The sequence below is a fragment of the Hemibagrus wyckioides genome, linkage group LG09 (assembly GCF_019097595.1).
Source record: "Hemibagrus wyckioides isolate EC202008001 linkage group LG09, SWU_Hwy_1.0, whole genome shotgun sequence".
NCBI lineage: Eukaryota > Metazoa > Chordata > Actinopteri > Siluriformes > Bagridae > Hemibagrus > Hemibagrus wyckioides.
Window position 1 is genome coordinate 21,759,661 of NC_080718.1, and position 23,496 is coordinate 21,783,156.

Below are 23,496 nucleotides of genomic sequence, written 5' to 3' on the forward strand. Positions count from 1 at the left end.
CAGATTGTAAATTTGATGGTAAAGCTTTTTAGAATATACATCTGCTGTCAAAAATGTGATTTAATGTAATGGCTGACTGATTTTTCTATTGAATCGAAAGAGCTATTCTGATTACATACGTACTGTAGATCTACACTCACTGGCCACTTTTTTAGAAACGCCATACCAAAACTCTTTATTCTCAGAACAGCCTCAGTTTTTCAGAAGCTGATGGAAAAATTCCTGTGAGATGACCGCAGCACATAACTTACTGCAGATTTGTCTGCTGCATATTCTTGCCCCGAATCTCCTGCTCTGCTACATCCTAGTGGTGCTCTGTGCATTCAGATATGGTGACTCCACAGGCCACTTCATGGACCTAATTTGTGCTTTGTGACATGAAAATGATAAATGGAATTAATCATTATAAAAATATCTAAGCAAAAGATGTCAGATGTGTGCCAAGGAAACATTCCCCGGGTTCGGTCAACAGATTAATGCTTTTCATTTCTAATTCTTTGCATATACAGCCCTAAAGCATCAACAAGCTACCATTGTTTAAGCCTTTATGTGGCACATATATACATTAAAGCACAGTAAAATTCTTTCTTCACATGCCCCAACTTTGGAAGATGCGGTCAGAGCACAGGGTCAGCCATGATACAGCACCCCTGGAGCAGTGAGGGGTAAGGGCCTTGCTCAAAGGCCCAACAGTGGAATCTCGATCCTCCAATCAACAACACAGAGCCTTAGCCGCTTGAGCTACCACTGCTCTTTAAATGTAGCCCCTTTATTTGGGCAAATATGCACATATTTTGTGAGCAAAAAGACAGATCTTACTACAAAATTATTAAAAATTCAGGCTGATGCTTAAGTTCATGAACTGCATTTTATAAGTTGCTTTTAGAAAGGGCTTCTCTCTTGCCACCCTTGTCAAATAGGTGGTATTTTTTGAAGCCTCATTCCACCCTATATTCACCGCTAATATAAGGTGGATGGGTTGGGTGTGTTGGGTGGTAGTAGGGTGAATCCATGCTCATTGGCCCAATCCATGTCAGGTTTACAATTACCCCAGATCCTTAATGGTGCTTTTCACACTGCACTCAACTTCTGTCATTCTAAACCTAGCTTTTAACCCCAGGTAGAGGAACATTTCACACTTCTAATTTAGAAGCAGGGTTAGCACTGCTTATAACCCCGGGTTTTTTGCGGTGTTAACCCTACATCATGTTGCCAGACATGAAACAATGCAGTGTTAGAATGTTACCTGTGCCTCATATCATGTGAGAACCAGGATGTAGAAACACTAAAAAACAGCTCGGTAGCATCAGACAACAAAACACTGACCATCATGGAAGTGCGTGGCGCAACGAGGTGGCTCAGGTTGCGGACATTTTTTTCCCTCTGTGATATGAAAGCTCGAGACAAACCATCATTAAATGTGGTCACATGCTGTATTTATCCAGTCATGGTTATTGATGATGCAAATACACAAATAGTTACATATGAATATCCAGGATTAATTAATCCTGTGTGGCGTGAAACAAGATATCCATGGATCTTCACCCAGGGATAGGAAAAACTATTTAAAGCGGGAAAATCCCTAACATGTCTTTTTTTTCCATGGCCCCAGATGCATAATGACATAATAAAAGTATTTGTAAGGGTAAGAGCATTGGATTCATCATTTGACCATTTCCTAAGTGCATGATGCTGTTAAGAGTTCAGAAACATCCTTATTGATCTCCTGTAGTGGTCCAGCAGATGCGCTAACCTTTTCTCATCTTTTCTCCTAAAGCCAGCCTCTTAAGAGAGCTTGATATGGAATGTGGCTTTTTCCTTTCTATTGCGCTGGGCCAGATTAGACAGTAGGCTAGCCCTGCCTTGGCCAGGGGACTAGAAGCTTTTCTCCAAAGAGCCGCTGGGCTGTGTGAAGGCGCTCTGCTTTTAGCCTGACCTTTCTTTCTTTATCTTCACGGGAAGCTGCGTGTGTGAATTGAGAGCCAGGTACAGGTTTATTTCTGAGGCCACTCTTATCTCTACTGTGAAGCTCCACACACAGCCAAACTCTTCCATTTTGAGGTATTGATTTCTGCTATGCTCTTTCTCGGTGCTGACTTTTTCTCTCTGTCATGCGCATGTGGTGAAATGTCAGTAATTTTATTTTAGATGGAAATTCATTCATTCATTCATTCATTCATTCATTCATTCATTCATTCAGCAGAATTAGTTGCATAATCCACTCAGTTATGTAATCGAGCTTTCCTTTAATCAGGTATATATTTTCAGTCTATTGATTATTAATTAAGGTGTATTGACGTTGATGTAACGTTACGGCTCTGTTTGATTGTATCAGCAGCGTCCGTACGAGCTACCGGCTTTTTTATTTTTTATATACTTTTCCTCTAGAAAAACCCAGAGTCTTTGGCTTTTTCTTCTCTGATTGACGTATCGATGGCCTCTCCAGCCCTTGCTGTACTATTTTTGGCCATGGTGAGCAGAGACAGAAAAAAACCGAGCGATAGCCAGAGGCAGGAAGCAACTGAGAGGTGGAACAGGGCGGCTTTGTTCCCGAGTTCATGTGTCCAGCTCGGCACGGAGCTCGGGAATCACAGAGCTTCCACGCGAGCCGTCTCTGTCATATTCTGTGCGTTTGAATTCACAAAGTGACTTTGTGTTTGTACTCGGCTGCTATCTGCTATCTGAGCGCTGCCATGTCCTGTCACAGGCTTCCTCACACATCACACATCAGCCACCTCTTTGAGTGTGTCCTTACTTTTTCCTTCACTCGCAGCCTCAGCTGACAGCGCTCAAACGAACACAAGTTCTCGGCAACCAGAAGTGTTGCGTCAGCTTAAAAATCATCAACAGCCCACAAAAAAGAAGTGACAGCCTCTTTTTTTTTTCTGATGACAGGTAGGCTTCCCTGAGAAGCGTCCTTTTATTGTAGTTGTGGCAATCACTTGAACAGACAAGAGCCTGAGAGGCATTTCATTAAGATTTCGGGATGCAAAGGAACATCGTTACCTGTTTTGTTCGGCTTCTGATTGTATGACAGGGTCGTGATCGGTGTCACATATTGAGCAAGGCCTACAAAAAAACTTCTTTGCTTGTCTTGTTTTAGACTCGAATCTTCAAACCGTACACCATAAATCCTGCTTTTGGCTTCAGGCATGAAACCCTTTCAAATATAAGCTTGTTGTGTTCTGGTACTTCAAATAAATGTGCAACCCCGAGTCAAAATGCATTACTCACACTCCAGCTGTCAAGAATTTACACACGGGGTGATGATACAAAGGCTGGAGGTTTTAATGGATAACAAACACCGAGCAGAAAAACAGGGAAATAAGGAATGCGGAGAATTATACACAAAACGAGACTGAAAAAGACGAGTAAATTGTCAGAAAGCCAGGAGAAATTCTTGTCCAGGGTAATCTAACAAAGGCTGGATCCGACTCTCCACCAACTAAAGAGTGAGTGGTGGAATAATTCATTTGACACAGTGCATCACCATACTGTCACCGTTACACCAATCAAACTGTTCATTTTACTGAAGGTTGGCCAGGTGGAGGAGTTCCTCGCTGTCCTTTTTTCTGTGTGTTTTTCTTTTATCTTTATTGTATTTATTTCTGCTCTAAACTAGCCTACTTTTATTCTATATATGCACTTGCCTTCTGTAACTGCTTTATCCCGATTATTGTGAGTATTATAGTCAGTCTCTGAGCCAATCCCAGAAGACACTGAACACACACCCGAGATTATACTTTAATTCACACACTCACACACTCACATACTCACACACCCGTTCACACCTAGAAGCATTTTAATGTTGACAGTCTGCATGTATTCATGTTTCTGGACAGTGGGAGGACACCGGAGAACCCAAAGGAAACCCGGTCAAACTCGCTGTATAAAATACTTTGTATTCCGTTTGTATGAATTGTTCCTTGCCTTGGCTCATTTCTTGTCAAGCAAACTGATTATAATATTCCGAATCTGGTTTGATCAAATACTTGTATTCTAGACATAGTCTAGACAAAACGTCTCGATCAGGAGCATCCAGCTATTTTTAAAATTCCTTGCTTATAAAAGATTTACTAACAAAAATGGTGGCCTTAATGGTGACCGTTTAACTATTGATGTTGACACCCTGAATATATAACTATATATAATACACATCAGTTTGAAGAGGTTATGTTTTGCATCATGTTACCACTTTTGAACATTTTTTGCTTTTTATTTAAAAACATTTTTATAGCATTTGGCTGACGCTCTTATCCAGAGGCATTTACATTTTATCTATTTATTTAATATCATTTCAATACATCTGAGCAGTTGAGTGTTGCTTAAGCATCCAGCACTGGCAGTTTGGTGGTCCGGGGATTAGAACTTGAAGCAGAGTAACTTTAACTTTTTACACTTGTTCTCATCTTCAGCCTTTTTTTAACAAGCAATTTCATTACTTTACTAACTATCCCAGAAAGGCTAAATCTTTAAATTCTGTGAAAAGCCTTTCCTTTCCCCATAAAGAAGCTAGCTAAATTTCAAATACATTCATGTGTGTATTTTTCTACAAAAGAAAATCCTTTACAATATTTTGCTTTAATCTGATGAGTCTGTCCGAGAGGTTTAACAACCAAACAGAAAGGATTAACCTTTTACAATATAAAATATAAACTTAAATCAGCATATTCTGTAAAATGCATGTCTTAATTGCTATAAAAACAGTTTGTCAGCTGATCTTTTGCCTGAGATATTTGACAATGTCAAAAGGTATTACATAAATATTCCTGATTCTGATTCGGTATCTACCTTGCAGAAGCATGTTTGTATTAAAATGGTCTAGAAACATTTACCAGATTATCATAAGATTATGAGAAGGCCATAGCTATCTCATGCCTGGAGTACAACAGGATAATTGGTCCTACTCATGAGATGGCATTTCTCTCTCTCTCTCTCTCTCTCTCTCTCTCTCTTAGTGAATCTTTTAGTGAATAGGAATAAAGAAGAAGAGGATCAGTTAGTGATCTCTTCCAAGTGTGTTCAGCTGCTGTTTAAAAAAGCAGGTGATTTGGAGAATAACATATACACGTGTTAGCCTTTAACCTTCACATTCGGTAGCTGGAGAGTAATTGGCCAGTTCTGAAGAAGGAGCTGTGCAGGAATTAGCAAGTATCATATTGGGGCAGGAAACTGGTACTGCACTGTTTAACAAAGAGCTTCGGTGGTGTTCAGTGATTAATAAAAGACACTGGATGTGCCTTTTTGATTCAGGACAGGTTTTAGGGTTAGGTTTGGCTTAATATGGAAATGCCTTTGACAAAATCATCCTCTGCGAGACTCCGGAGTTATCTTGATGACATTGCATTGTAGGGAAATACTGTCTGTCTATCTATCTATCTATCTATCTATCTATCTATCTATCTATCTATCTATCTATCTATCTATCTATCTATCTATCTATCTATCTATCTGTCTGTCTGTCTGTCTGTCTGTCTGTCTGTCTGTCTGTCTGCCTGTCTGTACTTCTGTGGCTCCTTTCAACCTCCAAATCCACCAGATTCATCCTGATACTTTCCTTCTGCAGCTCAAATACCCCTGTAACTGAACACAGGCTCACCCCAGATTAAATCAGGAGGCCATTTTGTTTCATGTCCTTCTTTTATAGGTATGCGTAAAGATAGCCCATGAACACACATTACGTTTAACATGCGCTGACGTACCATTTCGAGTCAGCCTGTGTCTGCTTACCCCGTCCGTCTGCGCATTGTGACGACATCCCTCCCATATTCAAACCACACAAGGTTAATTAAAACGGCGTGGCAATGGCAGCGGCGCCCGGCCGTATCATCCTCCCCGAGCCAGCGTTTTTAATCAAAACCCCATGATAGCAGAGAGAAGGAGGAGGAGGAGGAGGAGGCAGCACGAGGACGCTGCTACCTCGGCACCGGGGAAGAGAGGCAGTACCATCCAAAGTTCAATGTCATTAATTGGTCAGCATTTGAATATTAGCTAAGAGCCTGCTTAATTAACAGGATAATAAAAGCATCCTGAGCTGGGAGGGGGAGTGAGGAGGAAGTGGAGAGGGGCAGGGGAAGGCGAGACGGAGGGAGCAGGAGGGGGCAGCCGCAGCAGGAAATAGAGGGCATGCGGTGCCGAGAGCTTGGCGCCAGGCGATAAGAGCGATCCATCCGTGTGAAAGGTCCAGGCACTGTAATTTGCGTGAGCTGCTTTTAATTGTCATAACCTTTTAAATGGCATAGTTTATCAGAGTCCTCTAAATGTCCTGCCGGATTGCCATGCAACGTTGTGCATGGTAACGAGCGCTCCGCTTCCATTGGCTGGAGGAAAGGGGAAAAAAAAATCCTCCAGCAAGATGATTGATAGAGGGATTTTTTTTGTTCTTCTTTTTTGTTTTTCTTCATTTCCTTCTGCAAACTGCCACCTGCTAATTGCAGTGTGGATTTGCTCTGCTTCTAGAGGCATGTTTATTTGTTTTGCAGTGCATTTCAGATGCAAATTCTGATTGTTTGTCCAGTCTTAATCAAGCAGCGAGCTAAAAGCGAGTTGTGCTTCAAGCTGCTCTCCCCCGGGGCCTCATTTAGGAAATGTTAGCTGAATAGGGGCTAAATTTCATTTGGTAAGCTGACATTGTGTCTACGCACTCCAGACTTTGGATTTTCAAACGTTATTCAGTATTCGTGTTCTAGTCTTGCATGACGTAAAGCTTGCGGGTAATTAGTCGTAAACTTCCTGTCATGACTCAAGACTCCTCTTCCCGTGATCTCGACCAAAACGGAAAGCACGAGCGTTAGACCTGAAAGAGCTGCAGTTGTTTCTTTATCAGACGTGCGCACAGGGGACCGTGATGTGATGATGTGATTTTATTCTCAGCCGTGCTCCGGGTGTGAGTCACGAGGTGTGTGTTATCTCCAGGGGGAAGTGGGTCAGTATTGTACCTGCTCCGTGTAAAAGGTCAGGGGGATTGCTTGGTTAAGAATCCAATCTGTGAGACATTGTATTGGAACACGGCAGTACAGATGTAGCCATTAAGGTGACCCAGAGGAGTGCACACGTCTACACTAGTGAGAGGAGCACGATCGACTGCTACACTGGATTTTTCCACAAGATGTACACGTATTAATGAGTGTTTGCCGTGCAGTCACTGAGAAATTGGCTCTGATTATGATAAGTCTTTATTTCCTGAGCAGATTCCATAAAAATCATTTACACAAATTTTACATTATGAATCTAAATTTATTTATGATACTCTAAAGTTCGTACCTAATTGTTTAACTCGCCTTAGGTATAATTCTTGATTCATTTATAACTACTTCATACTTTGTAGTAAATGTCATAGATTTAAGGTCAATTAATGATTGGTTTATTGATTGTGCACTTGAAGCTCACGCTGCAATCGTTAATCATTCATGAATGCGCTTTCTTAATGTAATACACAGACTTTATCTCGTTAGCTAACTTGCGCGGCTCTACTTCACATGATAAATCTCATTAACGAAACAACTCAAATCTGTGAAAATCGTTTTTTCTGGATTTAAAAGCCGATATAGAGCTGTCGAGCGCCTTTGATGGTCTCTGTAACGCTATAAGAGATAGAGGCGATGGAAGAAAAATCTCTTTTCTCTTTCAGATCCTCAGCAGCCTGATTAGCAAAGTGACTATACCGCACGGGCTGTACTGCTCCAGGAAAGCTGTAAGATCCACAGCTAAACGCTTAACCATCCCGAGGTTTAGACGGCATGAGCAGGACTTCGTAGTCAGTGTGTAATTTAATAGACAGCTGATGTAAATTGAAACAGAAATCTCTTAATCTGACAAATGCTGTGTATGCGTATGCCAATTTGACAGCACTGGATCAATAAAACAAATGAGAGTCTGGCAGGAGGAGGGCTGTTGCTTCAGTGTGCCTCGGTATACAGTTTGTTTATCAAGTCATTTAAAGTCTTTCTCTTTCAGCAGAGCCAGGTTATATTGACGTGTCATTTCATATTTTGAAGACCTCAATCCCCTACACTGCTGACTTAATAAGTCACGGCAATTTTTTTCCTCCTCTCGTTTCGTTTCCTCTCGACACCCAGTAATATTAGGCAACTCTCTGATTGCTTTAATTATAAAAGCCCAATTTGAAGTGGCATTGTTGTCTGGGTTAATGACACCCAGGGAGCGTGAGGATGAATACGAATGGGATAAATCTCTCTCTCTCTCTCTCTCTCTCTCTCTCTCTCACTCTCTCCTTCTTATCAGGCGTCTCACTCGCACTCCAATGCCGATGCTCCGTTCTCTTCAGACGCCTATTTGTGTTTTTAAACTCTCCACTTTTCCCTGCATCCTTTGCTCTCTTAAATGCGAGACGCTCTAAAAATATGCCGTTCAATAGGAGCGCCGCTGCTCTGAATGCGAGATGAGAGCGAGCGACGTGTCGTCTCAGCACGCTGGCTTTGGCGCCGCGGCACTCCGTCGCGTTCCCATCGTTCCTGTGCCTTTCATGTGTGAAATACGCATGTTTGTGTCTCATCGCGTGTCAGTCTCGCTCTTCCTCAGTTTCAGCCTGCACCGTTTCGTAGTATCACACACACACACACACAGGGTGCATCTCAAGGAAAAAAAAAACAAAAAAAAAAAACAGCGGGCACCGCAGTCCCTTGCTTGCTGACAGGCGAAGAGCTGAGCTGCCCAGTGGAAATCAGAAATGGCTGTCCTGCAGCGCCTCAGGGCAGCAAGGGGCACGGGGCTTTTTAAAGACATGCAATTAAGCTTAATTTTTAATGAATATTAATGGAATTAGTGGCAGATTTGGCTGGGATCTGCAACGGAAGGTACGGGAATGACTAATTCATTTGGTAGTCATGAGGAGCCTGTCAAGGGGACACAAGAGAGCGAGATACAGAGGGATATAGTGTGTGTGTGTGAGAGAGAGAGAGAGAGAGAGATAGTGTGTGTGACTGAGAGAGAGAGAGAGAGATGGATGAATACAGGGAGGAAAGGCCCTCTTGAACGATCCATACTCAGTACACTTACAGCTGAGGGAAAATGATAAAAGAGGAATCACTTCCTCCCCTCATTTCACCCCTAATACCTTCATTAAAGCGCTTTCCATCTGTGAATGCTGGAAAATCGGCCCATTGACGGGACATTACATAAGCTAATATCACACTGCTCCCCGTCATTGTGCTCGTATAATGTGATTGAATTCTCTTTACCTTTCACATTCCCACCACCCACTTGTGCCATTTCTCTCCCAGTCCCTTTCTGGTTCCTTTACAATAAGCTTCAGCAGGACACATGCAGGTGAGCGCATGCATTACGTGCGGTTTCTTCCCCCCAGTGCGCTATTTCGTGAATTATCGTCTGTCTGATCATTCAATAAAAGATTTGTGGAAAACGATAACAGAGCTACGACTGTGCATGAAAATCTTTGACACGTTATGCCAGAGGCCAGGAGTACTGTTGTACTGTTGTACTGTTGTACTGTTGTTGAGGATAAAAGTAACCTTTACAAACTGCTCCTTGAGGCATCTGACTTCTTTATTCAAATATTTACATGCGGGCCGCTCGCAAAGCCTCGGCATCACACGCTGTGTGCTCTGAGACGTTGCCTTGAGGGCAAGAATGAATGCGATGTGAGTCTACTGATTCAACTGTAACTTTACACACCACCTGACTGCCTTTTCTGTCTCATTTATGTGAAGCTAGAACACGCATCCGGATATGGTGTAGGAACGACAGCGTAGGTCGCTGGCGTTTATCCGGAAACGAATAGTTATAGCTGCTAAATTGAAAGGTTACATGATTATGGGTTAGCTCACATGAGATGGAAGCTTGAGATAGGAGAATGACATGGATCTGACCTCTCACACACACACACACACACACACCCACACACACCCACACACACACACACAGGTTGGGTTTATTATCCTTAGGATGTATTTCTACTGACCTAGAATGTTAGAACTTATATTCACTAATAGGAAATATTATTTTATTTTATTTTATTTTATTTTATTTTATTTTATTTTATTTTATTTTATTTTATTTTATTTTTTTAAACAATGAGCATTCTCACAAATCTCTCATCTGTTCAACACAACTCTTTATCGAAACCCCAAAGCCTCGAACTTTTTCCTCAAATCATCAGCTTTCAAAAAATAAGCTACTATTAAATGCAGTAACAAATTCTGAATTTTCTAGAACAGCAGCTCTGACACTGTTTCCTGCTGTAACTAAAAATCACAGGCTTATAATTTACTGCACTTATTTTAATGCGTTATTGTGTCTGTAGTAAGAACTCACACTGTAATAAATTGATGAAACTAATTAAAATAGAGACATGAGAGATAGAGACATAGAGACATGTTTATAGAATATTTATAGATTTCGGTAGAAATCCATTCATTTCTTGATATGGGGAAGTTTTTTTTGTTAAGTTTAACATATTTGGTAAGATAGTATAACATTATATATTATATATATGTGTGTGTGTGTGTGTGTGTGTGTACACTTGTATGCCTGTGCCCTCAGCATTGTGTTTGCAAGTTTGCAACTTCAAATTGAAATATATACACTGTATATAGTAAATGTGTAAGAGTGTATAGATATGAGATGTGTATAGAGATGTGTGTTAATTCAATTCAATTCATTTTATTTGTATAGCGCCTTTTACAATGGACATTGTCTCAAAGCAGCTTTACAAAAGTAGAGAAACAGAGAAAGGTATTAAATTAAATTATTAAACTATTTTATCCGTATTTTATTTTATCCCTAATGAGCAAGCCTGTGGCGACGAAGGAAAAAAAATTCCCTATGATGATATGAGGAAGAAACCTTGAGAGGAACCAGGCTCAGAAGGGAACCCATCCTCATTCGGGTGACACTGGACAGTAAATAATGTAACTATAACTAAATAACGTCCCTTCCACAACAGCAATCAAGGGCCCATGAGGAACTATTAGGTCAGTGTAGTTTCAGAGTTCATTATAGATACTAATTCCTTGCTGTCACAGATGCCTGTTACAACAATCTCCTCAGTCAATCATCAGCTCTCAAGAATAAGCTAGAGCACTACTGAATCCTGGATTCTGATTGGTGGAGAAGGAGTTGATTAATTTTCTAAAGCAGCAGCTCTGATTGTGTTGTGATTGCTCGATTAGGGTTCCTGATAACTGTCGGATGCTAGTGCTGTCAATTTATTAAGTGAGGTGCAGAGAAACAGCTAAAACTATGAACATACAAATCATGAAGATAAATATGAGTCAAAAAAAGAGTACAGTGGTACACAACAACAACAACAACAACAAACAATTACAGCAGCAACAACAAAAGCTTGGCAGTGAAGCAGAGAAAAACAACTTGTATAGAGGTGTAACAAAGCGTAATGAGACACAGGTGAGAGTGAACATTGAGGCATGTGACATGCAGGGGATGATGGGTAGTGTAGTGCACTCCTGTGGTGCGATAACGAGCTGAATGTTTTGTTAAATGAATGAAAAGAAAGCCTGGAAAAGACAGAAGGTTTATATACAGTAAAGTTTTTCTCAAGTGAGTGATAACAGGAAATGTCATTTTAAAATCATTAAAATGGAGCTAATTATTTAATAATAATAACAATAATAATAAAAACATTTGTAAAAGTGAAACCTGGCAAATGGTTCTAAATTTTGCTCTTTTGATTCCATTATCGTGATTTTTTTTAAAATGGGTTTTTGGTTAAATGCTTCGAAGCTCGAGAAATGACCATCAGTAATACTACACTCGTGATTTTTTAAGCTTTTACACGTCTTGAAAAAGGCGGCCGCTAACGCGCTAACGGCTAAACGGGCCTGCAGATGTTGCCGTTAAACGTTGTGTTTATTACTAATAACACATTCACTTCCATTCCAATTTTTCATTCATTTAGATACAATCCTCCATATTCTTATCAGGGATTGGTTTTTAAATTAAGATTAAATTAAATTGTTCGTGGCGGTGATGTTGAAGTCATGTGACGGTGTGTGGTCTAGTTTGTGTGTAGACTTTAGAACATTAGGTTTTTACTTGGGGTGAAAGATTATCTTCAACAATTGTCAAAATTTTGTTCCTAAATTTCTGCAATAATTCAAATGCAAAAAACTCGTTACCTTGTTGTCAAGGAAACCGGGGCGATGCTAACTTCTGGTTATAGTATAGTATATAGTAAAAGTGTAAGAGCGTGTAGATGTGTGTGTGTGTGTGTGTGTGTAAACTTGTATGCCTGTGCCTTCAGTATTGTGTTTGAAAGAGTTAAAATTCAAAAATATATACACAGTATATAATAAATGTGTGTACTGTAAGTGTGTGTGTGTGTGTTTTGTGTGTGTTTGTGTGTGTGTGTGTGTGTGTGTGTATGCCTGTGCCCTAAAAATTGTGGTTGAAAGTTTAAATTTAAAAATGTATACACAGTATATTGTAAATGAGTGTGTGTGTGTGTGTGTGTGTGTGTACACTTGTATGCCTGTGCCCTCAGTGTTAAGTTTAAAAGACACAAAGTTTTATTTGAAATACTGTATATACGCAGTATATGGTAAATGTGTAGGAGTGTGTAGATGTGCGTGTGTGTGTGTGTGTGTGTGTATTTGTATGCCTGTGCCCTCAGTGTTAAGTTTAAAAGACAAAGTTTTATTTGAAATACTGCATATACACAGTATATGGTAAATGTGTAAGAGTGTGTAGATGTGTGTGTGTGTGTATGTGCGTGTGTGTGTGTGTGTGTGTGTGTATGTGCGTGTGTGTGTGTGTGTGTGTATGTGCGTGTGTGTGTATGTGTATGTGCGTGTGTGTGTGTGTGTGTGTGTATTTGTATGCCTGTGCCCTCAGTATTTATTTGAAAGACACAGAGTTTAAATTAAAAAAATATATGCACAGTATATAGCGTGCGTGTGTGTGTGTGTGTGTGTGTGTGTGTGTACACTTGTACGCCTGTGCCCTCAGTATTGTGGTTGAAAGACATGTTTTTTTTCCTCACAAACCTGCCGTTTATGACCTTGCCTGCTTTTCATCTTGACAGACTGTTTACTTTAGGAAGTGCTGTGTATTTTTTTGAAAGCGCCGTAGAAATGAATGACTTCCTAATAGGTAATAGAATACTCCCTGGCGACGTGCCAGTCTCTGCCTCTCACGTCCAACAGGTTATGAGTAAGACGTAGTGTTCCCCCGCTCTCTAGTCCTGACCTTCAATCATTCAGGTTTACCGCTACAAATGTGACACGCTCAAATCATTTCCTTTCTGTTTAATATTAAGAAGAATGCTCCCTGTTGATCTGAATTATGTGACTAGAAGTGTTTGTCAAATAATATCAACGTTTATTTAACATCTGTTCCATTGCACTTTTTTCTTTCTTTTTCCTTTTTTTTTTTTTTTTTTTTGGGCACAGATGTTTATTTATTAGCTAGAAGCCGAGAACTGGCAGTACATTCAATTTAGCTTGAAATGCTCAATGTGCTTTTTTGTATTTTTATTTATTTTGTATTATTTTTTTTTTTTGCCATAAAAATCAGAACAACGTTTGATTTTCTCCATCTTTATTCCCGCTGTGTTTGCACTTTGGATCACAGACGGATCATTAATATTTGTACTAAACCGTATCCTTACAAAAGCCATGTTGAACTCAAACGCTGAGGGTCATTTGGAACGAAATTGTGGGTTTTTACTTCAGGTGAGGAAAACACTGGAAGAAAAATGAAGTGAAATGAAATAAAAAATAAAATCTCAGCAACGTTTTAGCTAGTATTTCCTATGATAAAAAAAACATACAATAAAGCAAACCTATGACGATTAAATCCATTTTTAGACTCATTGAAATATCCTTTTTCCATTGTCTTTGCAGATTATTTTTCTTATTTTTTTTATTTTTAGGAAGAAGCTAATAGCTCAGCCATTAGTAGGCTTGAAATGTATAACAGCGTCTAAAACATACCGAATAATATTATATTTAATTTATGTTAATCTCTTAATAGGAAATATTAAATACATTTACTCATATATTATAATAGTTTATAAATATGTCCTCATGTTTTCCGGGTCAGAAGAGTTATTTGTGCGAGTCATTTTTCATGACCACACAGCTGTATTCACCTCTCTTTCTGTGTGTCTCTCTCTCGTTTTCTGTCTCTCTCTGTTCTTCTCAGGAGACTCAGGAGAGCTATGGAAACAGAAACCAACCTGCTGGGAACGCTGGGAAACCCAACCACGATGAGATGGGATTGATCCAGCAGGATCGTCCCTCTAGCCTGCCGGTGAGTGACAAGTCTGTTGACCAGTCAGAAAGCAGAAGGAATCAGTGTGAAGTGAAACTTTGGCACATTTATTTGCTTATTTGGGAAAGATTAGGAATTGTGATATATTTTTTTTGCTTCTAAAATACAATGTGTGCTTTTGAGACAGTGGATGGAAAAGGAAATTCATTTATGTAGTTATCAGTGCTTTCAGGATCTGCTTTTTACCACTTCGAGATAAAAATCTTTTTAAATTTTTAACCCAAAATCTTATTAAATTTATAATTTAATAAATATTAAATATATATTAAAATATTAAATATATATACAGTGAGGGAAAAAATTATTTGATCCCCTGCTGACTTTGTACGTTTGCCCACTGACAAAGAAATGATCAGTCTGTAATTTTAATGGTAGGTTTATCTGAACAGTGAGAGGCAGAATAACAACAAAAAAATCCAGAAAAACGCATTTCAGAAAAGTTATACATTGATTTTAATGAGTGAAATAAGTATTTGATCCCCTATCAATCAGAACGATTGATGTCTTTTAGGTAAGGAGCTGAGATTACAGTAGGAGCACTCTCGGGGAGTGCTCTTAATCTCAGCTCATTACCTGTATGAAAGACACCTGTCCACAGAAGGAAGCAATCAATCAGATTCCAAACTCTCCATCATGGTCAAGACCAAAGAGCTGTCCATGGATGTCAGGGACAAGATTGTAGACCTACACAAGGCTGGAATGAGCTACAACACCATCGCCAAGCAGCTTGGTGAGAAGGTGACAACAGTTGGTGCGATTATTCCCAAATGGAAGAAACACAAAAGCACTGTCAATCTTCCTCAGTCTGGGGCTCCATGCAAGATCTCACCTCATGGAGTTTCAATGATCATGAGAACAGCGAGGAATCAGCCCAGAATTACACTGGAGGATTTTGTCAATGATCTCAAGGCAGCTGGGACCATAGTCACCAAGAAAACAATTGGTAACCCACTACGCCGTGAAATCCAGTAGCGCCCGCAAGGTCCCCCTGCTAATGAAAGCACATGTACAGGCTCATCTGAAGTTTGCCAGTGAACATCTGAATGATTCAGAGGAGAACTGGGTGAAAGTGTTGTGGTCAAATGAGACCAAAATCCAGCTCTTTGGCATCAACTCAACTCGCCGTCTTTGGAGGAGGAATGCTGCCTATGACCCCAAGTACACCATCCCCAGGTGACAGGACAACTGCACCGCATCAAAGGGACGATGGACGGGGCCATGTACTGTTAAATCTTGGATGAGAACCTCCTTCCCTCAGCCAGGGCATTGAAAATGGGTCCTGGATGGATATTCCAGCCTGACAATGACCCAAAACACACGGCCAAGGCAACAAAGGAGTGGTTCAAAAAGAAGCACATTAAGGTCCTGTAGTGGCCTAGCCAGTCTCCAGACCTTAATCCCATAGAAAATCTGTGGAGGGAGCTGAAGGGTCAGCCACAAAACCTTAATGACTTGGAGAGGATCTGCAAAGAGGAGTGGGCCCAAATTCCTTGAGATGTGAGATGTGAGCAAACCTGGTGGCCAACTACAAGAAATGTCTGACGTCTGTGATTGCCAACAAGGGTTTGCCACCAAGTATTAAGTCATGTTTTGCAAAGGGGTCAAATACTTATTTCACTCAATAAAATGCAAATTAATGTATAACTTTTTTGAAATGTGTTTTTCTCTCACTGTTCAGATAAACCTACCATTAAAATTACAGACTGATCATTTCTTTGTCAGTGGGCAAACGTACAAAATCAGCAGGGGATCAAATAATTTTTTCCATCACTGTATTTTTAGAAATCAGTCAAAAATCAGTTTAAAAATCAGTCAATTTATACATCTGTTTTATATATATATATATATATATATATATATATATATATATATATATATATATATATATATATATATATATATATATCTTTTTAATTAATATAGTTATTTTGCTAAAATGAATTGTAAAATTAAATATTTAAATATAATATATACATATATTTGTTTTATTATATATTAAATGTAAAAAAAAACAATTTGAAATAGAAAACCTTTTTCAAAAATGATATTACAAAATGCAAAAGTTATCTTGAGTGTCTTTTTTAGAATTATTTTGTATTATTGGTACATCTAGCACTCTATCCAAATTATAACATCTTGTTATTTTCCTCACTGAGACATTAAAGAAAAATTCTTCCAGCATATGAATTAATACTCATATGAAACCGAATGATCGTTCTCTCTTCTACATGATGCCCTTTGCTACATTTTTCACCGGATGTCACTTTCTGATTGGTCCCTGGAGATCGTCAGTCAGGGCAGGGCTTGTGCTCAGGTGGGCAATTAACAGACTCAATCTGTCCTCGCTGCTTTTCTCTTCCCCTCGTTTCACAGGGCAGACCCAGATTTCACTGACCATTTCATACTAATGTCCGCATTAAACGCACACAGATTTGTTTTGACTGCTCTGCCTACACCAGTAGGAAAGGGCACATTAAATTAGGTTTTGCTACACTAAACATCATTGTAACGAAGGCGCCTTCTCCTACAGCCACCCACTCGTCTTCTCTCCTCTCACTCACTAAGAGAAAAATCATTAAAGGAGCTTGACTGGAGGAGTAATTGAGTATATTTGGTGAGGCTGGGCAGTACAGGGAAAGGTGTACTTGGGGAATATTGGGAGCCTGGATTCAGCCTTCTCGTGTAATTATGTTTAATTAGACTGAGATTTCATGGCCAGTTCTTTAAGCGAAGGGAGGATGTCCAGGACACTAGGTCTCACGCTCTGTTTCTTTTCTTTTCTTTCCTTTTTTTTTTGTAATGGAAATCAGTGATTTTTTTTGTTACTTCATGTTTTCATCATTTCTGTTCTCACAAAATCTATCCATGCTCTCTCTCTCTCTCTCTCTCTCTCTCTCTCTCTCTGTCTCTCTCTCTGTCTGTCCTTCTATCTCATGAAAAGGCTTTGTTGTAAATGAGAGATTGCATTGATGTGTCAGTCGTCCTCCAAAGTGAGAAAGCCCTGAGTACTTTGGAGATTTATTTGAATTTAGCTACTTTAATCCCACAACTGCCCCAGGGCTCTTTGCTTATGGGATTATTTCCAACTCTTCAAGCACATGGGTTAGATCCTAATCTGCACAGATTTCTCTCCAGGCTTTCCCCGGACTTGCATAGCGTTAGTGACGCGAACCTTTAGGAATCGGTCTGAGCCGCTTTCAGGATGAGGAACAGTTGAGGAACGCTCTAATCTTTATTCAGAGATGTTAATAAATGCTTGCGATGCCTGGCGGGATTTCCACAACATTACAGTTTGCATTTTGCATCTAGGTCGAGTTGTCAGTTTGTTGCGGGACGCAAGAAGGAAATATTATTATTATTATTACTATTATTATTATTATTATTACTCCAATATTCTCTCTCTCTCTCTCTCTCTCTCTCTCTCTGTCTCTCTTTCACCACACATGGTGTACACATTGGGCTAATATTCTCCTCATGGGCTGCTCTGTTACATAACACATTAACCAGTCTAGGTTCTGCTTTCCACATTCTGTATTTTATAAAACTGTATTTGTCGTTACAGTAGTGATCCTGGTTCGACAATCCTAGTGCTAACACGCTAAGACTTCCTCTTCCTCAAACACTCTCTTTCACTTCCTTTCAGCTCAAAACACCATCTCGTTCTGCTCCTTTTTCTTCATAGCATGTTTCTCACATTTTCCCTGTCGACAAACACAGAAAGCAACACACACATGCAATTAAGAGCGAATGTGTCAGTGTCAAAGCGTTTCACTGCTTGCGATTGGAGCAGAACCAGGTGTTCTTCAGCTGGTACAAAAGCCCAGTGTGTCTGTGGTGAACAGCTCGGAGATTTCTACACATGGAACTCCCCAGTGTTGAATTAACACCCACAGCATGACCGTGTCCTCTCGGGCTGCGCTGTTACATAATCATGTGGTCAGTAAGGTCTCTCACCTCCATGCCCTTTATCTAGCCATTGTACAGAAACACTTTAGATTTTATCCAGTAAAAAAACCTCACTTAAACAGATACGCCCATTTTTCTCTCTTAAGACGCACTTTCTATACACAGTGAACTGTTTTTTAAAACCCCGAAAATCTACTACAATGTGATAATTATGCAGAACTGTAGAACAGAGTGTTTATACAGTAATGATGTTCATTACACCAACATGAGGAGCCGGAATATTCACAAATATACTGTTGATTCACACTCAAAGCATTTATTACAGATGCCTAATATGGTCATTAGTTTTTGTCTTTCTTTTTCCATCATTTATGATGCCTCCCAATTCCCACCCACAAGAACAGCTCTGAACCATGCATCCTCTGAGACTAACTCCTGCTTAGTATAACACACACACAAGAAAGTGCTATCCAACTTTTTCCACATACAACACGTCTCTCAGAAAACCATGACTGGCTAATTTGCTATGATTAACAGGAGAGAGAGAGAGAGAGAGAGAGAGAGACTGTCATTACTTGCACCAAGAAAGCGTAATGTTGTCCTGTGTAGTAGTTTTCTTGTTTAAAAGAAAAGAAAAAGCACATTGTCTGTCTATTATTTTGGGGAAGATCCTTATGCAGTGTGGTTTTCTTTTTGCATGGAAGGTCACATGCACTATAAGGATGTTTGGGTGATGGAGGTAATCATATTTGGTTGAAAATCCTTCCTGTACTTTTCTGGCACAAGAATAAATCTTGTCTAAGGGTTTCTCTGTATCAGTCAGTTTAGGACCCTACAATTATACAGTCAAGTTTAACTCTATTAGAGAGCTAGAACCATTAAACCCTTATGAAACGGTTTATACAAAGAGTGTTGGATATGGGTTTAGATCAGGGGTGGAAATTAACAAGGGCCAAAATGCCCCAGATTTCATAAATGTTTTTTATTAAAAACTTTTGGTTTACTATAAGGGGGGGGTTGGGTGGTACAGTGGCCTGGTGGCATGGTGGTTAGCACGTTAGCCTCACACCTCCAGGGTTGGGGTCTCGATTCCATCCTCCACCATATGTGTGTGTGTGTGTGTGTGTGTGCATGTTCCTTGCATGCTTTGGGGGTTGCTTCGAGTACTCCGGTTTCCTCCCCCAGTCCAAAGACATGCACTATCATTTGATTGGCATCTCTAATTTGTCTGTAGTGTGTGAACGTGTGTGGGAGTAAGTGTACGATTGTGCCCTGCTGTTCGGGGTGTACCCTGCCTTGTGCCCCGTGTCTCCTGGGATAGGCTCCAGGTTCCCCATGACCCAGTAGTAGGATAAGCGGTTTAGAGAATGGAAGGATGGATGGCGTACTGTCTATACTACATATAAAGACCAATCTCGGCTGATATTTCTGAAGTCTCTGCACATCTGTCTTTGTCTGTGACTCACACAGTGACATGAGAATGAACATACAGCAAAGATTAACAGGAAGTGACTTAATTTAGAACATACTTGTTGTTCCATAGTATTACACGTAACTCTAAATGGATAGTAAGTAGAAATGTTAGTTAGTTAGTATGTGCTATGAGAAGATTAAAAGCTTTCTGTTATAGGAAAATAATCAACTTCCACATATTAGCATCATCACACGACACTGTGGTTGATTATATTCCTATAACACCATGCCCTGTTGTGTATTTTTTTATTCTTATAGCTGTAAAAATCATTTGATGATCAGTTTTTTTTTGGACTATTTTCAGGGAAACAAGATCAGACATGTATTTGTGTTATTAAAAATACAAATCTGTACATGTTTTTTTCTGCATTTTTTATACATGCATATATATATTTCAGTCTGACATCTTGTTAGTTGAAGTCACATGACTGGGCAGATGTTATTAAGCAGCTCTTCCTTTGTCCTCTGTAAATGTCTCTTAAACAGTCTGGTTATTTTTGTGTGTGTAGATGAAAAGGAAACATTCTTTGGAAATGTCCCCAAACCCCAAAACCAATATAGGTATTGTATAAGAGCTATGAATATACACTGCAAGAATTTTTATATAAGGACTACAGTAGCCCTTCACATGCACAAATACATTCTGTGATTTCAATCTTCATTTACAATGAATAATCCAGAGAGGAAAAGAGAAGTGCAGGAAGGCAGGAGGGGGAAAAGAGAGAGAGAGAGAGAGGGCTCATAACTGCAGGCTCCAGCCAATCTGCAGTCTTAATTAACTAATGCATTAGGGGAAAGCAGGAGAAGGTGTGTGTGGACTTAATGTCTTTCCCCCTGCAAAAGATCCCTCCTCAATCTGTTTTTCATCCTGTCCTCTCATCTTCTCTCCTCTCCTCTCCTTTTTTGTCTCCTGTCTTCTCTTCTATTTTTCTTTTGTCTCTTTTCCTTTTCTCTCCTCTACTCTTTAGTTTCATCTCTCTTTTCGTCTCATCCTTTCTCCTCCCTTTTGTCTCCTCTCCTCAGCTGTCCTTCATTCCCTTTTCCATTTTCTCTCCTGTCCTCCCTCTTCTCCCACTCCTTTTTTGATATTTTGTCTCTTCTTTATTTGTCTCTCCTCCTTTTCTCTCGTCCTGTCTTCAGCCCCTTTGTTTCTTCTCTGCTTTCATCTGATCACATCTCATCTTTGTTGTGTCCTCTCCTGTCTTTTTTTTTTCTGTCTCCTGCCCCCCCCCTTCTGCTTTCCTTTTGTCTCAATTCAGCTTGTCTCGTCTCCTCTTCTACCCCTTTGTTTCTTCTCTCCGTTTGTCTGATTACATCACATCTCCTCTCTTCTTCTATTTGTCTCCTCTTCTCCTTTCTGCTTTCTTTTAGTCTCAATTCTCTTCCTTTTGTTTTCTCGGGACTTCTAATCTCTAGGTCTTTTTTCTTCTTCACTTGTCTCTTCTCCTTTCCTCTCCTCTTGTCTTTCACCCTTTTGTTTCTTCTCTCCTCTTGTCTGATCTGATCTCCTCTTATTTAGTCCTGTTTCATCTCTTCAGGTCTAATCTCATCTCATGTTCTCGAAACTTCTTCTCTCCTCTCCATTCATCTCCTCTTGTCTTCCCATTGTCTCATCTTCTTCTCTCTCCTGTTTTGTCTCCTGCTGCTTTTTTTTTGCCTCACAGTGTTTCTTCTTCATTTGTCTCTTCTCATCAACCTCTTCCACTGTCTCAGTTTCTTACTTCTCGTTTTGTCTCCTCTGGTCTCGTCTCATCTCGCTTCTTTACTCATCTTGTCTAATCCATCTGAAACTTTCTCTTAACTTCTTCTCTTTCCTCGCGTACTTTCCCTTGCCTCCTCATCTTCACGCCTTTTCTTTCTTCTCTTTTCTCCTCTCCACTCCTCTCTACTTGTCTCATCTTATCTCCTCCAGTCCTATCCCTGTGCTCTGGGATTCAGCTGTCCAGCTCTCTCAGCAGCTCCTCTGATGCACACTGAATGACTCGAAATGCATCTGCTACATTGCTGTCATGGAAGAGATGAAAAATAAAGCCACTCAGGTGCACCGCTGCGTGCTTTCTCCCCCTCGAGGGAGACGAGTAGGATGGTACAGTCCGCGCCTTCACCTTCCCAGACCCATTTCTAATCAGTCAGCGGCGTAGCGCAACACTGCCAGCACTCCCTCTGGCTGTCGCAAGGCTGAAATTACATCTGCTTTTGAAGCTGGGCCCACTGTTAGCGTCGCCATAGCAACGGCCGAGACCGGGGAACCGGTCTTGTTGGTGCTTGTGCTCGTGTGTGTGTGTGTGTGTGAGCACGGCAATGAATTGTCCTGATGCCATTACAGTCCCGTTATTATTGCCTCTCCCATCAGATCAGATATGACTTGTTTGGTTATTAGCACTCGAGAAAATGATCAGCCTCCTGCGCAACTTATCTGACATTTTCTTTGAGATGTGTTGAGCCCACGGCTCTGTGTGAATGTCAGCGCATTCGTCCGATGAGGAATGTCGGTTCTGCTAAAAATATTCCTCAAGCGCACGGTACGTCTCGCCATTAATGAAACAAGCGGCCTCAGCATTTTTAGAAGGATTTATTATTGGATTTGAACACTGGCTTGGAATATTGATGGCTTTTGTTTGTTTCTTTGATAACAAGATTACTTTCTGAAGGAGACTGAAAGAGGTAGATCCTTGTCTTTGGAGAACTCTGTGGTCATTTAACGCTGGTATACCTGATACGGTCACCGATACGTGTAGGCCATGCTGTGTGGGTTCGTACGGTCACAACCCCTCCGTTAGCGATTTGTGTTGAATAAAAACAACGGAGGATCGAAGGAAGAGAAATTGCCCGGGTTAAAATCTTGTGAGATGTCAAATGATGCTTTGTTTCTTTCTATGAATTCTCCACACCAAATCATTACGCGTAGCCTTCGCACAGCCCCCCTTATTATCTACATATTAGTGTTAGATAACCGCTCCATGGATTCGCCGATGCTTAATAAGCCATCTGCATTTCCTTAAAACCATGCGAACCCCAGTAAATTGCATTGCATAGCTTAAAGCTAATTGGTTAAATGGCAATTAATGGGAGTGTTATGATTTATAATATTTCACATGGGTGCACTCAGGCCAGGAAAATTACAGCTATTCGACAGGTGATTAGAACCGTTTCACCCGCACTAATTGTTTACAAAGGATGTCCGCGATGCTCGCAATAAAACGCTCTCCTTCTTTTAATGACCAATAGCAGCGTAATTACACTGCAGCTCTTTTACTAGTTGGATAAAAGTCATACAGTGTTTAAAGTCACTCAACTTTATAATAATATATAAAGCAGGCAAGTGTTATTGTGTCATAAAATATAAGCGGCCATCATCGTCACACGCCGTTTATTATTCAATATAGAGACAAAGAACGTCATCAGAAAAGAACAGTTTATCAGGAAACACCGACTTACAAGCTGGAAATGTCTTTAATAGCCACAGATTTTATATTCTGAGCTTTTATTTTGTGTTTTTATCAAAGGAATGCTTGCGGGTAAGTTTATAAGTATGTTGTAAGCCACTTTCTAAGCCAGCACATGTTTACCAGTTTTGATGATACATTTCTTTGCAACAGAATCATGTATATATTTTATATTATTTTTTATTTTATTTTTTATTTTATTTTATTTTATTTTATTTTATTTTATTTTGATACTTTTTATTTTTTGGTGTGACATAAATTTAATTATCCAATTGAGGTATGGCATAAATAAATAAATAAATAAATAAATAAATAAATAAATAAATAAATAAATAAATAAAAAAAATAAGACAGCACAAATCATTTACAAAATTCTGGGTTTTTTTGTTTTGTTTTTTGT

The 23,496-nt window shown here is 39.9% G+C and overlaps 1 protein-coding gene across 1 annotated transcript in view; it reads left to right on the plus strand.

The window, feature by feature from the left end:
- LOC131359257 (AT-rich interactive domain-containing protein 1B-like) overlaps positions 1-23,496 on the plus strand; it is a 219,913-nt gene that overhangs the window by 50,836 nt on the left and 145,581 nt on the right. The window contains exon 4 of the mRNA XM_058398965.1: positions 14,143-14,250. Coding sequence (XP_058254948.1) covers positions 14,143-14,250 — 108 coding nt within the window. The remainder of the gene's footprint in view (positions 1-14,142; positions 14,251-23,496) is intronic.